Consider the following 18,140-nt stretch of genomic DNA (forward strand, 5'->3'; position numbering starts at 1 on the left):
GCATACCATTTTCAAAAATGTCACTTTTTTTGAATATTTTCACTTTTGTCATCTTTTACACAATTTCCCTATGTTAAATTAATTTATAGAATTTGTTTTTTTTTTGGTTTGGGTTCCCAATTTACACATTTAGGGTATAGTTTTTAAGGGATAGGGTTTAGTATTTGGAGTTTAGGGTTTATAATTTTGTCATTTTATATACTAAAATGGGGTATTTTTGAAAATGGACACCATCAAATGGTAATTTTTAAAAGTGACATAGAAAAAGGGGTATTTTTGAAAACCCTCCATTTATTTTCCATTTTTTAATAATTTAAAATGGGATAAGATTATTTTATTTCTAAGATTTTCTAATTTTAGTTTAAAAAATAATAATTCGTTTTTTTAAACATTTTATTTTTAAAAGTGAAAGAAAATAATTTGTTAAAATTACTCATATACATATTAATTGTCATGAACTTTTGTCTTATTTAGAATCTTTGTTATTCCTTTTGGTGATAGAATATTCAGCCGGAATAACATGGTTTTTCCAGAGATTTACAGCAACCCTATGAGATTTTGTCGAGATCACAAAAATGTGTCATATCTTCAAATTAAATGGATGTTTGTGGTATATCCTCACGAGATTTTCAGTTCCTTCAATCCAAATCAAACCGTTATAGTTATCTATAGAAGTTTAACATTTTAGAAAATATAAATTTTCTTGAAACAAATATTTACAAAAGATTTTATTATTGAATATTTGATTTCTATTTTTTTAATTTTTGTTTAAAAAAAATTAGAGTAAAAAATAAAAGGTCTGTAGAAATTTAATAATTTTAAAAACAGAAATATTCTCAAAGAAATATTTGCAATATTTTGTACAGTATTTATTTTCTTTTACTTTAGTATAATACATTAATTTGCTGTGCACATGTGACTATGCCTTTTTTCCATATATATAGGAACGAAATTTGTAATCCGTATCCACCACATTCCAACATATTTATAATATGACCGCAACTTAGCTTGATTTTATTTTTATTTTGGGTCAAAACCGCAACTTAGCTTGATTTGTGTTTCTTTTATCAACTTCAACCTTACGTATTAAAAATCCCATTTAATTTGGAACTTGTTTGTTCCTCGTTAAATCAGTTACGCATTGAAATTTTGATTGCTTGGTGATATTGTAATGAATGTACTTTATATATATATATATATATAAATATATATTTATATACATATACGTAATAAATGTTACTTTATATAGGTTCTATCTTAAATAATATTTTGTTAAAATTTGTCAACTTTCAAGTTTTATTTTCTAAATTACGAATGTAAAATAATAAAAATATACAGGCGTTAGCAAATATTTACATAAATGGTGATATTTCTAAAATTACTAATTCTTCTAACTTTTTTTTGTTCATACAAAACTTGCAGAGTAGTTTGCTTCAATTGGTTAACTTGTAATTGTATGCCCTTGTATGTATAGTCGAATAAAAAAAACCATTAACCAAAATGGTACTCCGACACACATATAACATAACTAATCGAAGGACACAAACATTAACTAAAACTTTAACAGGAAACACTGTATTTTTCGTGTTTATAAGTGAAACAAAAGATCTTTAGAAATTTAATAATTTTAAAAACAAGAATATTCTCAGAGAAATATTTGCAATATATTTTAGTATTTATTTTCTATTACTTTTAAATTTTAAATAAGATATAAAATTTAGATTTTAGATTTTTTTTATTAAACTAAATGCGAAATTTACAATTTGTAATATAGATTATTTATCCATCTAAAGCAATTTCAAATAAATAATAATTGTAAATTGTTAAAAAAGCTTTTCCTAATCTTCCTTAATCTCTTTCTTTCTTGAAAAACCTGAAGATATAAAGTCCTGAATCCAATTAATATTTCTTCCTTCTTCTTTCTATTTTTAAGAGGAAGAATAAATATTAATCACAAATATTTATGAAGAAATATTTAATCTATTTGTAAATGGAAAGAAATCAATTTTTTTAAGAAATTACCATATTTTTTTATGAATAGAATCCACCATAGTTTTTGTCCAACTATAATCATTACAAAAAATATTAGCAACAATATTATTTTTAAAAATTAAGGATTCGGGTTATCAAAAATTAATACCTGAATTTCATTATATTCAATTTTGTAGATCCACAATTATGATCAATGATCATCCATGAATTCAACTAAAAAAAAAAAAATTATGTAATAGGTTACATATAAATAGAATTCTAGTTTAAATGTATTTGTAAACAGAACGAAATCCAAGTTCTTAGAAAATTACCATATATTTGTTATAAACAGAATCCATCATAATTTTCTGCAACTATAATCATTACAAAAAAAACATTAGCAACAATATTATTTTAAAAAATTAAAGATTCAGATTAGCAAAAATTAATATATGAATTTTATTATATTCAGTTTTGTAGATCCACAATTATGATCAATGATCATCCATAAATTCAACTGAAACAAAAAAAAAATATGTATTAGGTTACATATAAAAGTTTTTCAAATTACTAAACTACAAAAAAAAATATAGAAAATAATACAATATATATGTTTAAACAGATGGAGAAACCACATACAAAGTCTATGATTGCTTGATCTTGCTTTCCAAACAACCACTAAAAAAAAAAGCATAAAAATTAGAATCTGATGAATCATATAAAATTGTGAAAAGTTGTATTTGCTCATTTGCTTGTAGAATAAAAAATCATCGAATAAAAATATGATCATGTTTAGCCAAGAGAATAAAATTGAATAACAATCACCACTTAAAAAAACACACAATTATTAATAATAATTTACCGAATTGATTATTTTTGCTTGCTTCATCAACTTGTTCGTCCAATCTTGTTTTTGATATACAAAAAAACATCCATGGTCCATGGCAAGTACACCTAAAACACAATCAAACAGAACAAAATGAGTAAAACTTTTGATATGATTCAACATAATAATTAAAAATTATAGCAGCATAAAATTTAATTATGCAAAGCACCAAAGCATATGGATAGTACATCAACATGAAAAAAAAAATCAAAATCATACAATAGTAAAGTTGATTCATTAGAACCAAAATAATACAAAAGAAAAATTATACTCTCAAAACTATATGTTTAGCTTATTGAATCCGACTTCTACTGTTTTGGCTGAGCGTCTATATATATAGCTTAGAAGGAAAATCGTCATAATTATCTTTACCATTTTAATATTTTAAAAAATAGAAATTTTCTTTAAACAAATATTCGTAATATATTGTAATATTTATCTTCTATTTTTTTAAAGAGAGATATTGCATAAATATATTAGATTTCCGATTCTGTAAACAAATTTCGTTTTTTTTTTAATTTTCGTTTTTTAATTTATTTAAAAAAATTAAAACTTAGAAAAAGGGTATAATTGTCCAGTTTTGAATCTCATTAATAGCAAGTTAGTAATCTTAAGTCTGAGGATGAATGTGGTGTGTTTCAGCAACCTAAATAGAGAGTAAAAGCTTGTTCGAAATATTTATAAGGGTATTTTTCATTAAGAGCAAAGGAGGTTAATTTTTGTAAGATTAGCTGTGAGCTCTCTCGACTTCTCCTTTAATATATTAGATCTGTGACCACCACAAGCAAGCACAAGGGAAAAAAAAACAATATCTTTTTTTTTTTTTTTTTTTTTTTTTCTGGTTTTTGTATATCGGACGGGCAATTGTGTGGCCAGGGAGGGGCTTACCTGAGGACTCTTTGATATCTCTCTCTCTCTCTCTTCTCTTCTTCCTTCTTCCTCTTCCTCTTCCTCTTCACATCACTGTGTGCGTCTCTCTCTCTCTCTCCTCTCTCCTTCTCTCTCTCTCTCTATTCTATCTTTTCAAATATCTTCCCCTATCCTAATTTTTGAACTCGCCTCTTCTTCCCAAAAAGAGTTTATCATACCAAATCTCCCGTCTCTGCGATTTCGGAGTCTGTAGAATTTTGAAAATTCTTTGTTCGAAATCAATCAAATGGTGGATCGATTTAGTGGGATTGCTTTGCCTCATTAGCAATGACTTCTGCTTCTTCCATGTCCGGTTCGTTTCCTTCTCTTTTTTTACTTTTGTTTCATCCCTTTTCTATTATCCGAATTGGTTTCAAAGAGCAATTGAATTTGGAAAGCTTCTTTGTTTTGTGTATGTGTACGGAGGGAGAAAGTTTGAATTTTTGAGGTGATTAGGTTATATAGACTAGTGGCTTCTTTTGAGTAAGTTCATGTGCCAACTAAACATATCCTACCTTACCTTTGTTGTTGAGGACCAACAGTTACTACTTAAAGAACCTAGCTTTGACTTCATGAATCTACTTTTATCCTCTTTTTTTGGCTGGTTCTGTTTTGGGTTTGCTGATTTGATTATGTGTGTGTGCAAATGCAGTGTCTGTGGAATGTGTGAACATATGTAATCTAACCAAAGGAGAAGGGAATGCAAGAAGCGATTGCAATGCTCTCTCCTGTGCTTGGAAAGCTCCAAGGGCGTTAACTGGGTTTCTAGCTAGCACTGCTCATCCACCTGTTTCTTCTTTGTATTCATGCGGCAGAAATGGAAGAACGACCAGAATGAAATCATCTGTAAGTATAGTACTTTTCTATTGCTTTCTGTTTAGTAGGGTTAAAGATTATCTTTGAATGCATATTTCAAGCTACTGATTTCTTGCATGATCACCTTGTTTATGTTGCCATGTTGGCAGTATTTGCTATCTGTTTTGAGGTTTCTTATGGTAACTCCTTTGGATAATGCAGTGCGCCTGGCAGAGGTATGAATATGAAGTAGGCTTTTCTGAGGCTCCATACTTTGTAAATGTGAGAAATATCTTGAAGTCCAGATTATCTTGTGGAAGTCATAAAAGATGGGAACTTTATTGCGTATCAGCTGAATCTTCTGGTGCATCCGATGATGTTACCGTTGAAACATTGTGGGAGGTACGAATACACTGGCCTCTTCTTTATCATTTGTCACTGTACTAGAATGATACGCTCAATCATTTTAATTAATGGTTATATCTGCAGGACCTTTTCCCATCAATATCTTACTTACCCTGTAAAGAATTAGAATTTGTTCGAAAGGGCCTTAAGGTATGATGATATATAAGTTGCTTTATATTTCTAAGGCTTCTGTCAACAACATTCCTATACGATTTCCCGTTCGACATGTTATTATTGAAGTTTTGTTTCAGTTTTCTGGTATTCATTTCTTAATTCAGTAAGAAAGGTTTGTGCAGTTAGCGTTTGAGGCACATCATGGTCAAAAGAGACGTAGTGGGGAACCATTCATTATACATCCAGTCGCAGTTGCTTGTATCCTTGGGGAACTTGTGAGTTGCATGATACGTCGTTCTGAATATGGATTCACATGAAGATTAGATGGAAAGCTTAATAACTTACTTTTGTACTTGTTTAGGAACTGGATTGGGAGTCTATTGTTGCTGGATTACTCCATGATACAGTTGAAGATACAAATTTCATTACTTTTGAAAAGATAGAAGAAGAGTTTGGTGCAACTGTGCGTCACATTGTAGAAGGGGAGACCAAGGTCTGCCTATGTGTGTTTGCTGAAATATTATTCCACGCTTCCTTTGCCACGAAGTTCAGTATTAATAGAAGCTTTTTTCCCTTTTAGGTGTCAAAACTGGGAAAGTTAAAGTGTAAAACAGATAGTGAATCAATACAAGATGTAAAAGCTGATGATTTGCGGCAGATGTTTTTGGCAATGACGGACGAGGTTTCAATCTCTTAACTTAAGATTCTGTTTCAGTTGGTGCTGTTATATTATACATCAGCAAACCTAACTGCTTCATTCCAGGTCCGCGTCATTATCGTCAAGCTAGCTGACCGGTTGCATAATATGCGAACTCTCTGCCACATGCCTCCGCATAAGCAGGTGATTCCTTTAAGTAATTTAGATTTTTACCAAGCCAGCTCTCAGCTCTATGTTTCATTTAGGATAACTAATGAATTTGTGAGTTTCGTCCAGTCCAGCATTGCAGGGGAGACTTTGCAGGTCTTTGCACCTCTAGCGAAATTGCTTGGAATGTATTCCATAAAGGTATAAAACTTTACGTATTGTTTTCGCTTGCTATAATTTCGTATAACAATATTATGCCACGAGGTGCCCATATTTTTTTGTCACATCAGTTAAATTGTTCGTGTGTATATGAAACCTAATTGTCTCAGCTATTGTGTCCTATGGCATTCTGAGTTCTGTGGTGGTTATTTTGCAGTCTGAATTGGAAAATCTATCTTTCATGTACGTTAGTGCTGAGGATTATGATAGAGTCACAAGCAGGATCGCTAACCTCTATAAAGAGCATGAAAAAGAACTCACTGAGGTAATTTCAACAATTATCGTGTCTGAGCTTATACTGCCAAAATATTGGTTTAAAAAGAAAAGGAGCTTAGAGAAGGATGTTGATTATCAACATGCGCGCTCTCTGACCTTCTGAACTGTAAATTCATCTGGGAGTTTATTTATTTCATCTGCATTCACAGAGTCCTACTATGTATCTTAGGCAAACAGAATTTTGGTGAAAAAGATTGAAGATGATCAGTTTCTGGACCTTGTGACTGTGAATACTGATGTTCGATCTGTTTGCAAGGAAACTTACAGGTAAATTCATAAACGACTACTTCATTTTACTATGTAACCTATCCTTTTCTTCAGCATCTGAAGTCTCTTATTTCTACCTGCAGCATATATAAAGCTGCGCTTAAATCGAAAGGATCAATCAATGATTATAACCAGATTGCTCAGGTTTGTGTTGTACTTCCGTCTCCAAGTTGTACCAAAGGTTTCAGAACTTCCATCTGTGAGCTTAATATTATTGTTAACACGCTACTTCTTGTAACTTGATTATTTTAGCAGTTACGGATTGTTGTAAAGCCAAAACCTTCTGTGGGGGTCGGGCCTTTGTGCAGTCCACAACAGGTGAAACCCCAATGAAAAGGAAGTGGGTATCTTTTATTCCGATTTATACTGGTGTGTTACTTAGCTTTCTTGCTCTGTTGTCAATGCAGATATGCTATCACGTTCTTGGGCTAGTCCATGAGATCTGGAAACCTATTCCCCGAACTGTAAGTGCCTGATCTGCTGTACTTTCAAGATAGATTTTCACTACATTATGTCTGCTGAGCATGTCTGACCTTTTTATTACAGGTAAAAGATTACATTGCAACCCCANGAAGGTATTTTTTTTTCATTCTTGTTGTTCATTCCATGGTATCTTTAAATAACAACTGGACCAGACTTTAAGGATACTTCATGGCTTGACATTGCAGGTCAATGGTAATCTTGTTTCTCCAACGCACGTNGTAATATTTCATCACATTTCGTAGAAAATTCCCAATAACTTGTTTATTTCTTTCTTAGAGAATATTAGGTTCAGGCCGATTTAATTGGGTAAGTCTACATTTTTCTCTGCAGATCAGAACTGAGGAGATGGACTTGATTGCTGAAAGGGGCATTGCTGTTTACTATAATGGCAAGGCTCTTTCTGCTGGATTAGTTGGAAATGCGATTCCTTTAGGTAGAAATTCAAGGGGGAAGACGGGTTGCCTCAACAATGCAGATTTTGCACTCAGGGTATTTACTGACCATACTCAGAAGTAAAAATGCATAGAGACGTGCTAGATGTAGGCAGTGATATTTTCTTTTTTGCCCTTCCCAGTATGATGTTAGTTATGACAGTTTATTATTCCAGGTTGGGTGGCTCAATGCAATAAGGGAATGGCAAGAGGAGTTTGTGGGTAACATGAGCTCTAGAGAATTTGTGGATACCATTACGAGGGATCTTTTAGGTAGTCGTGTGTTTGTATTCACACCTAAAGGAGAGGTAAGAACTACACTTCGATGCCTCATAAACATCATCAAATTCTCTTCGTGTTTACTTAAATGCGTTGGTATTCTATTTGTAGATAAAGAACCTCCCGAAAGGGGCCACCGTTGTTGACTACGCTTATCTGATTCACACGGAAATTGGAAACAAGATGGTAGCAGCGAAGGTATTTTTTTTTCATTCTTGTTGTTCATTCCATGGTATCTTTAAATAACAACTGGACCAGACTTTAAGGATACTTCATGGCTTGACATTGCAGGTCAATGGTAATCTTGTTTCTCCAACGCACGTTCTTGAGAATGCTGAGGTCGTGGAGATTGTCACCTACAACGTTTGTACCTTTTCTCTCATTGTTTTTCATTTCTCCTTTTCTGTTGGTCCTGCGTAGGGAAATTATGTTTGGCTTCATCAGCTCAAGTACCTAGGTTTCACTTTCACGAGCTCTCATGTTTATTATTATTGTCACATCACAGGCCCTCTCAAGTAAATCTGCTTTCCAGAGACATAAACAGTGGTTGCAACATGCCAAAACAAGGAGTGCTAGACACAAGATTATGAGGGTATGTTATTGGAGTTCGCTTACTTTATGCTTATTGGCTTGCTATTACGGTATTACTAAGTCTTCATGTCTCTCCTCTTGTTTTAGTTCCTAAGGGAACAAGCTGCACAATGTGCTGCCGAAATTACGCAAGATCAAGTCAATGACTTTGTGGCAGACTCTGATAGTGATGTGGAAGATCTCACAGAAGATTCAAGCAAGAGCCTACAATGGTGGGAGAAAATCCTCGTCAATGTTAAGCAATTCCAGTCACAAGACAAAAGCAAAGATACATCACAAGAAAAAGGTAGAGATACAACACCCACGTCTCAAAATGGAAGCGTTTGGGTCCCAAAGGTGAATGGAAAACACAACAAAGCAATAAAAAAGTCGAGTTTGGATGAGCCAGAGTTCCTCCTACCAGGAGATGGAATTGCCAAGATTTTTCCTGCTAACATCCCTGCTTATAAAGAAGTGTTGCCTGGCTTAGACAGTTGGCGAGACAGTAAAATTGCCTCATGGCATCATCTCGAAGGTCACTCCATCGAATGGTTATGTGTAGTGTCCATGGATCGCAAAGGTATNTAGTCGTGTGTTTGTATTCACACCTAAAGGAGAGGTAAGAACTACACTTCGATGCCTCATAAACATCATCAAATTCTCTTCGTGTTTACTTAAATGCGTTGGTATTCTATTTGTAGATAAAGAACCTCCCGAAAGGGGCCACCGTTGTTGACTACGCTTATCTGATTCACACGGAAATTGGAAACAAGATGGTAGCAGCGAAGGTATTTTTTTTTCATTCTTGTTGTTCATTCCATGGTATCTTTAAATAACAACTGGACCAGACTTTAAGGATACTTCATGGCTTGACATTGCAGGTCAATGGTAATCTTGTTTCTCCAACGCACGTTCTTGAGAATGCTGAGGTCGTGGAGATTGTCACCTACAACGTTTGTACCTTTTCTCTCATTGTTTTTCATTTCTCCTTTTCTGTTGGTCCTGCGTAGGGAAATTATGTTTGGCTTCATCAGCTCAAGTACCTAGGTTTCACTTTCACGAGCTCTCATGTTTATTATTATTGTCACATCACAGGCCCTCTCAAGTAAATCTGCTTTCCAGAGACATAAACAGTGGTTGCAACATGCCAAAACAAGGAGTGCTAGACACAAGATTATGAGGGTATGTTATTGGAGTTCGCTTACTTTATGCTTATTGGCTTGCTATTACGGTATTACTAAGTCTTCATGTCTCTCCTCTTGTTTTAGTTCCTAAGGGAACAAGCTGCACAATGTGCTGCCGAAATTACGCAAGATCAAGTCAATGACTTTGTGGCAGACTCTGATAGTGATGTGGAAGATCTCACAGAAGATTCAAGCAAGAGCCTACAATGGTGGGAGAAAATCCTCGTCAATGTTAAGCAATTCCAGTCACAAGACAAAAGCAAAGATACATCACAAGAAAAAGGTAGAGATACAACACCCACGTCTCAAAATGGAAGCGTTTGGGTCCCAAAGGTGAATGGAAAACACAACAAAGCAATAAAAAAGTCGAGTTTGGATGAGCCAGAGTTCCTCCTACCAGGAGATGGAATTGCCAAGATTTTTCCTGCTAACATCCCTGCTTATAAAGAAGTGTTGCCTGGCTTAGACAGTTGGCGAGACAGTAAAATTGCCTCATGGCATCATCTCGAAGGTCACTCCATCGAATGGTTATGTGTAGTGTCCATGGATCGCAAAGGTATGTAATGATTGATTTCTTGTTGTCGTGATTGATGATCCCAACAACTCGAAAGGAAAATCAGAACTGTTTGTTACAATTTGGCAGGCATAATCGCAGAGGTTACAACAGTCCTTGCAGCTGAAGGCATCGCAGTATGTTCTTGTGTGGTGCGTGCCTTAATAATATTAATTAACTTACTTCTGAACATTTTATAGTTTCCAACGACTCATCTCACAAGGCTCATGGTTTATTGCAGGCCGAGATTGACAGAGGAAGAGGATTAGCGGTAATGTTGCTTCAAATAGAAGCAAACGTTGAAAGTTTGGTAATATGTCCTTAATGTTCTAAACTCTCTTTTTGTTCTTTTTGGACCTTCGGCTACTAAGCACTAACCCGTGTCTCTGTGGATATGTAACTCCCAGGTTAGTGTTTGCGCTAAGGTGGATCTAATCTTGGGTGTGTTGGGATGGTCGAGTGGTTGTAGCTGGCCAAAATCAACAGATAATGCTCAAGTTCTTGAGTGTTAAAGCCAAAGGACTCACACGTTCTTGGCCGTGAAGTTTTGTCATGTTCACTGGAAAAATAAGCAAACTGAAGAAGAGAGAGTCTGGTTGCTCCAAGTAGAGGTAGAGAGCCCTTATAATATTCTTGAAAATATATATCATTTTGTTTCGAAAAAAAAAACAAGAAAAAAGAGAGTCAAATTCTTTTAGATGTGTTATGTTCAATAAATCAAGGTCATTGTATATAAAGACCAAAAGAGTGAGATGAACATACGATGTAATATGTAGATACTCCTGTAAAACCTATACTTGCACATAGAAGAAGATAAAAAAACGGATGCATTTCCCATAACGGATTGTATATTTTGTACGTAATTTTTGTTTTCTTGAAAGTTGAAACGATAATTTTGATACCATAATTATAGCCATGAAATTTAACACAAGTTTGATCACAATTAGGCAAGTCAAAATAAGCAATTAGATGATTTTATAAAACGAATCCAATTATAAAACATAAGATACATGAAACAGTCATACGACATGAAATAAAAACAAAGAAAACAAACTCTTAGCTCATTTTCATTTTCGAACAAACGTTTTACGACGAATCAAACAAAAGGAAAAGATTCTCCCATCGCAAGAACACGTTAGAATTTCATGTTCAATCAGAATATATCACAATTAGTAGTAAGTAGGTTCAGAGGTGAAGAAGAAAGGACCAGCCCAGTAAAGCTTGAAGCTCTTGTCTTCAAGAACACGGTACTTGCTCAACGACTGTCCTCTAACACCTTTGTTCACATCGGTCGGGAAATCGCAGTCAGCGATTGGAGATTGGTAAAGGTAAGCTTTGCATCTGGTCACGGTCCTTCCTGCACGAAGCTGCGAAGGGAATATCGTGGCGAAGAAGTAACCTTTGGCATCGGTTTTGCTGCTCATTATCGATATTGGAACTATCTCTTTCCCGTATGCATCAGTCTTAACACATGCAATTCTTGCCGTTGCACCTGTCGTAAAATAAACAATGTCATAATTAAATGATAATCTTTTCGTACGTAATAACGAGAAAGAAGCAAAAGTACTAGAGCTTTTTAAAAAATATGTGTTGATTAACGCAAAAACCGCTATACGTATCATGGGTTTTAAAAACTGTAGCTATAATGTAAAGAGATAATATCATTACTTGCAAACGTGATAATTTGAATCCGCAACCATACGNGCGATTGGAGATTGGTAAAGGTAAGCTTTGCATCTGGTCACGGTCCTTCCTGCACGAAGCTGCGAAGGGAATATCGTGGCGAAGAAGTAACCTTTGGCATCGGTTTTGCTGCTCATTATCGATATTGGAGCTATCTCTTTCCCGTATGCGTCAGTCTTCACACATGCAATTCTTGCCGTTGCACCTGTCAAAAATAAACAATGCCATAATTAAATGATAATCTTTTCGTACGTAATAACGAGAAAAAATAGAGCAAACGTGACCTTTCTATATATACTCTAATGTTCTCGTACCATTAGACCAATTCGTGTTGGTAAATTATAGACGTACCTTGGATTGGGTAAGTTTTGTCACCGGACCTGCACATGATGACTCCTTCAACAGCGATCGGAATCAATTTTCCAGTCTCTGGATCGGCTTCATTGCCGTAATAAGCAACTGAGGATATAATTAGAGATGAGAAGACTACGAGAGAAGCAGCAAATGAGATGCGTGAGAAAGCCATTTCCTCCTCTCTTGTGTTTTTTTTTGCTTTGCCTTGCTTATACTATGTTGTTTAAGCAAGTGAAATTTTTTGAAACCTAATACCATGGGTTTTATAGGTTAATTGCGTTGACAAAGAGGCAGGGTTACTTTTCTAATTAAATTAATTGGTTTAGTGTACATTAATTTATTTGTCTCAATAAGAAAACGAGCAACTTGTTTTAATAAAACCAAATAAAAAGAACTTGTAATAAGAACGTGTATGCACGGCAGACAAATATAGTGTCATTGTCCCGATCGACGTGAGTCGCATTATATAGTGTGTGGATTACCAATTCCGAAGGCGGTTCAAACATTATGGATGGTCAAAATATCCGGAAATGATATTAGATGCTAATACTATCCGTTTCATAAGTTCGGATAATCGAATGTCTCTAAAAGTTTTGAATTCTAGTCTAAATAATAAAATTATGGATTTGTTGGTTAGAACCGAAATCTGAAATTATAGAGTAGTTCAAAATATTAGGCGAACATGCAACTTCCAAAAGCCATATCAAAAGGCTATATATCTGACTTATTATCAAGATGAAGGGAAAACCTCGGACATGCATAGAATTTGTATGAAGATATCAAAATGGAAGCCAACGTATGAATAAGATAGTGAATTGGTTACGTACGGTTACGTGATCCTTTATGAAGGAGTTTCTTCACTTTGTGAAATAGTCCAATGACTTGCGCTGCTTTAGAAGGGAGAGCAAATATAAGAACGATATATAAGACAAGAGATCGTTGAAATAAAAGAAACTTCCTTATCTTTCTAGCTTGAGTTGATTAGCGAATCTGTTCATTTTTTTTTTTTTTTGAATTTAATGTTAAATTATATTCAAAAGAAAAATAAACGTTTTACAAAGAAATTGTGGTACTTTGCTCTAAACCATTCAAACAAATTTTAATAAAATTTTGCAGCAAACCAGACTTGAATGCTCTCTTCTTCCCCTTTTATGGTGCTCAAACGATTTCGTATGTTCTTGTCGATGATCTCAGAGCCGTGCTTACCCTTGGGCAAGAAGGGCAAATGCCCCAAGTCACCAAAAAAATACTAAAATTTTAGGCCACATTTTATAGAAAAAGTAAGTTTATATTTAGTTAACTTAATATAATGTGTTTTTAATAATGGAAACTTTTCATTAGAAATTGTATATTTTAAAAAATACTTTTAAGTTTTATTGAGATTTTCTTATGTTGAAAATAAATTCCTTACTAATATATAGCAACATAAGTAAAAAACAGTATTTAAACAAAGAATTATTAAAAGTAGTACATGTGGATAATTACTATAGAACATTGTGATTTAAAAAAATGATTTTAATTTTAATTTTCGTGGTTTTGTTATTAACATTTTATTTTTATTTAATATTAAAATAATTTACTAAATATTCAAAATTCAAAAAAAAAAATTTGCCCTAGGCCTCCATGGCACTGGATGATCTTGATCAGCTGCTCCGCCGGTGAAGAGTGTTCTCCGTGTCGTCGTGCATTCCGTTCTCTCCATATTGCGTGAATTGTATTCTGCAAAACATACCTCACTATGAACTTTGTTTTCTTGTCCAGACCATTTCCTGCAGTCAGAGTTAGGACCTCTTGCCAGTGATTTGTGAACTTATCTGCAAGTAGTTTTTTGAGAAGCCGCCGCTCCCAGACCAGCTGAGAGTAAGTGCATTGAAAGAACAGGTGCTCTCTTGTCTCTGAAGGGTGACCACATAGGATACAACTTGTGTTGGCGTGTGAGAATCTGTTCATGATAAGACTCCATGACGTAAGTACCAGTTTTGTTATTGAGCTCGTATATTATATATTTTGTGTCCTCTCTTTCTCTTATTTTCTTCTCTAGTCACGCTTCTTTATTGTTAAACAACAAAATATGTTTGTTTTACTCTTTGTTTATTATCTTGTACAGGTTACTATAGTGGTTTCGTTTCTCTTATTTAAGCATTCTCTGTATCTCACTTTACACTGCAACGAAGAAAATATATTTTGCGAGATATTGTTTCATCTCTCTCGATCTGTTCAGGAGAAAATCTAATAAATATTGACTATTTTCTTTTTTTTTGCAATTGATTCGGTTAAATAAAATAATGTGATTTTCGAAAACACCAAAGATACCTTCGTTGGTGTTAGAGCAAGTTTATTGGGAGGTTCATATAAGGGGAGTTCTTAAATTTTTTATGAATTAATTGTGTACTGTTTGGAATATAAGAACCTATGATCTCTTAGATAAAATTTTCTCTTTTATTGGTAGGTTCTTATTTTGGGTCTCTTATTTTTGAAAATATTGTTTCTTATTTTTGAAAATATTGTTTTTTAAAATTTTAAAATTTTAAATAGAATAGAAGTGGTATAAATGTGTAAACATTTAAGATTTTATAAAAATAAAAAAAAAATATTTCATTTTTATTAATTTTCAAACATACAAAACATAATAAAACATTAATACATATTACAACAAGAGTCAGATATATTATTATGCCACTGAAACATATCATTTTGTACTATGTTACAATACTTACACATGAAGCTTTGAGGCTAGCAGTGTACGCCTCACAGTTCTCAACCTCACCCCGTCTCCATCTCTCATAGAACAAAAAGAACTTCACAACCTCGTGACCGAGGTTCACATTCTCCGTCTTGCACTCTAAGAAGTCAGAGACATCCCTTGGAGAAAGGTTTGGACCAAGCTTGAAGTGACCAATGGCTTCTATAATCCCACTTGCACACCTCTCCTTTGCATGGATCACTTTTGGGTTGTCTTTTGCATTTTCAGCATGCCACTTCAACAGCTCTTCTTGAGCATTGCTTACCTGGGAGAACAAACTAACAATTCTCAACATCGATATGAAAACGAAAATGCAGAGAGATGGCTGAACATGATTTGAAAACAAAAAAACCAACCATGACGCCATAAACATCAGGAATGCTAAACAGTTCAGCATCGTTTCCTGAGTCGCCACAAGCAAGAGTATTAACAGGGAGCTTTCCTTCAGTCTTCAGCTTCTTAAGCAGATACGCAAGCGCTTGTCCCTTTCCAGCACCTTGTGGTAAAATATCCAAATCCATACCTCCACTGTAAATGATTTTGACATCCAACTGAAACAACCAACATAAACAATCTGTTAAGTAACAAAACCTCAATAGAGAACAACACAAAAGCTGCAGATGCTACAATAGCATTATCAAATCAAAAACTCACCCCACGTTTCTCAAACCGTCGTGATAACTCCTTAGTAACTTCCTGAGCCTTACTCTTATCAACATAAAAGCTAACCTTGTGTGGCCTCTGCTCAGTTTCAGCCTACAAATCAGCAATTGAGTAACCATTGAGTAAACCACTAGAGAGAGAGAAAGAAACTTTTGTAAAACCAGTGAGAGAGTGAGTACCTGAAGCTTCAACTCAGAAAACTTGCAAGCTTCTTCTTTGACAATACCCAAATCCCATTTATGGTTCAAAGTATCAACCCAACCATGATCAGGAACCATAGAGTTACCATAAGTAATCGTTTCACCTAACCAAAAGAAACAATTAAACAAGCTTATTTGATATTACTACAAGCTAAATCAAACAAGAACAATGTACTCTTAAATTATACAATCATGTGTCAAGAACACAAACAGTTACAAAAGCAGTGATATTGAAAGAGATATTGTTTTGACAAAATCAGTTAAATCGGCGAGACATGAAGGCCAAATCTTTTCAAATTCATCATAATCGGAGATTAAGAAGACAACATCTACTAAACATATGGATCATATCAGAACACATGAACACCAAGAACCCTAATTTTCTAACAAACATAAAAACCCCCTAAATTGCGATCAAAAATCAAAGTACCCTAATCATAAAACACTAATCGGGACTGATTCAATCACTAATTGTATTGATAAACTTACCATATGATTCAAATTGCTTCAATCTCTTCTGATTGAGTGGGATCCAAATTCAAATCGCCTCTCATAGATCCTCTCGGAGACGAGGCATCGTCGATTCAATCGACGGAGAGAGAGAGGAAAAAAGAAAAACTTCTGATTGAGTGGAATCCAAATTCAAATCGCCTCTCATGCATCCTCATGAATCCAGATTCAATCGCAACCGAGAGAGAGAGAGCGCGAGAGCGAGAGAGAAAGAGAGGAAAAAAGAAAAAAATCGAAGGGGAATTTTTTTTTTTTTCCTTTTTGTATTATTCTTTCAACCAACCGAATGGTGACACATACCGCCCCTTAAACCAAGATTCAGTCTCTTATATAAGGGGAGATCTTACCATTTTTCTTCATTTCTGATTATTTTTTTTTTAACAAAAGACTAAGAGCTCTTCCCTGAACCCCGGATAAATAAGGCCTTACACTCAATTCGAAAGTCAGACATATTAAGTTATAACAATTAATTTTGTAAGAGCATTGTTGATATTAACGAGACAAGACTTTTGAGTTTAAGAGGCAAAGAAACGTGAAAGGAAGCAAGCATAGCTTTGAGATTTCAGATCCAACTTTTTTTCTTTTTCTTCTTCCAAACCTCTTTTACTATACGACCATGGATTCTGAAGGAGTGTTAATGCCGTTTCTCCACGAGCATGTTATGATGCCTTGGAATGATAGGAGAAAAGGAGACTGTTGTGGAAACTTCGAAGCTATTAGTGATGGTTTATACTGCAAAATCTGCAAATTTTTCGTCCATAAGAAATGTGGCGAGTCCTCCGAATTTATCGAACACCCATCTCACCCCAATCACACTCTACGGCTTCAACGTTATGGTCGTTGTGATTTATGCGGTGAGTGCAAAAACGTCAATACATACTATCATTGTGAGATTTGTGACTTTGACATGGATATATTCTGTGTTAAGTATCCACCACCAGATGTTATTGCATTCCCGAGACGCATCACCATAAGCTCACCTTTCTCAAGGACCGGATCATCTGTAACTGTGATGCTAAATGTGGGAAGCATGGTTATGGGTTTCCATGCGAATGTCATGAATGTGATTTAGCCTTCCATGTGGATTGCATATAGCACCCGTTAGAGAATAATAACCCCTTAGAGGTAAACCACTCTTACCATCCCTGGCACCCACTTAAGCTCCACACAGGTCCACCACCGGACTATATATTCTGATGGAACATGTCGTCTTTGCGCAACAAAGATTGATGATAGATTGTTTTATCATTGTTCTTTGTGTAACTTCACCTTGGATATGTGTTGTATTCTACACCCACCACCACAATCTCTTCTGAATTTGAAAGCTCATGATCACCAACTCACCGTTACTCCCAAGACTCCGTACCTGAACCCGAAGAAATAGAAGATATAGAGCCATATGTGGTAATATATGATAACACAATACAACATTTCAGCCACAAAGAGCATTACCTAAAACTCCACGTTAATGGTGTTCTTTGTGACGAAAACAAGCGGTGCAGCGCATGCACCTATCCTATCACTCTCCAATCCTTCTACGGCTGTATGGATTGGGACTTCATTCTCCACCAAAACTGTGCTGAGTTTTGTAGAATGAAATGGCATGTGCTACACTATGAGCGTCTTGCTCTAGTTACAAACGAGACATTATATTGGTGTGATGCTTGCAGTAGAATGTCCAATGGTTTTAGATAACAGCATAAAAATACTACAATTGATGTTCGGTGCGAATCAATTTCGGAGCCATTTTTCCATCCCAGTCATCCTCAACATCCCTTATATCACACTTCACCATATGAAATTAAAACATGCAATGGCTGCAACGAGAGTTGTTATCATT

The 18,140-nt window shown here is 34.7% G+C and overlaps 3 protein-coding genes and 1 pseudogene across 3 annotated transcripts; 2 read left to right on the top strand and 2 right to left on the bottom strand.

Moving 5' to 3' along the window:
- On the top strand, nucleotides 3,744–10,987 carry LOC104747094 (putative GTP diphosphokinase RSH1, chloroplastic). Its single transcript, XM_010468670.2, has 25 exons — nucleotides 3,744–4,079; nucleotides 4,419–4,612; nucleotides 4,784–4,963; nucleotides 5,051–5,116; nucleotides 5,263–5,355; nucleotides 5,442–5,573; nucleotides 5,661–5,762; nucleotides 5,844–5,921; nucleotides 6,015–6,086; nucleotides 6,262–6,369; nucleotides 6,550–6,647; nucleotides 6,731–6,791; nucleotides 6,903–6,965; nucleotides 7,055–7,111; nucleotides 7,194–7,222; nucleotides 7,316–7,322; nucleotides 7,407–7,619; nucleotides 7,738–7,869; nucleotides 7,952–8,038; nucleotides 8,132–8,203; nucleotides 8,346–8,432; nucleotides 9,679–10,150; nucleotides 10,238–10,299; nucleotides 10,389–10,457; nucleotides 10,555–10,987. Exons 1-25 carry the CDS (start codon nucleotides 4,055–4,057, stop codon nucleotides 10,657–10,659), a joined length of 2,664 nt encoding a protein of 887 aa, XP_010466972.1. The 5' UTR covers nucleotides 3,744–4,054; the 3' UTR covers nucleotides 10,660–10,987.
- Nucleotides 11,209–12,400, bottom strand: LOC104713923 (proline-rich protein 1-like). The gene is made up of 2 exons (XM_010431154.1): nucleotides 12,182–12,400; nucleotides 11,209–11,639 (listed from the first exon to the last, which is right to left on the bottom strand). The coding sequence occupies exons 1-2, from the start codon at nucleotides 12,354–12,356 to the stop codon at nucleotides 11,317–11,319; spliced, it is 498 nt and encodes a 165-aa protein (XP_010429456.1). The 5' UTR covers nucleotides 12,357–12,400; the 3' UTR covers nucleotides 11,209–11,316.
- On the bottom strand, nucleotides 14,838–16,504 carry LOC104713932 (probable sucrose-phosphatase 2). Its single transcript, XM_010431163.2, has 5 exons — nucleotides 16,280–16,504; nucleotides 15,770–15,894; nucleotides 15,582–15,683; nucleotides 15,284–15,478; nucleotides 14,838–15,192 (listed from the first exon to the last, which is right to left on the bottom strand). The coding sequence occupies exons 2-5, from the start codon at nucleotides 15,866–15,868 to the stop codon at nucleotides 14,884–14,886; spliced, it is 705 nt and encodes a 234-aa protein (XP_010429465.1). The 5' UTR covers nucleotides 15,869–15,894; nucleotides 16,280–16,504; the 3' UTR covers nucleotides 14,838–14,883.
- LOC104747103 lies at nucleotides 16,917–17,684 on the top strand (annotated as a pseudogene).

This window comes from Camelina sativa, chromosome 2 (assembly GCF_000633955.1).
Source record: "Camelina sativa cultivar DH55 chromosome 2, Cs, whole genome shotgun sequence".
Classification (NCBI taxonomy): domain Eukaryota; kingdom Viridiplantae; phylum Streptophyta; class Magnoliopsida; order Brassicales; family Brassicaceae; genus Camelina; species Camelina sativa.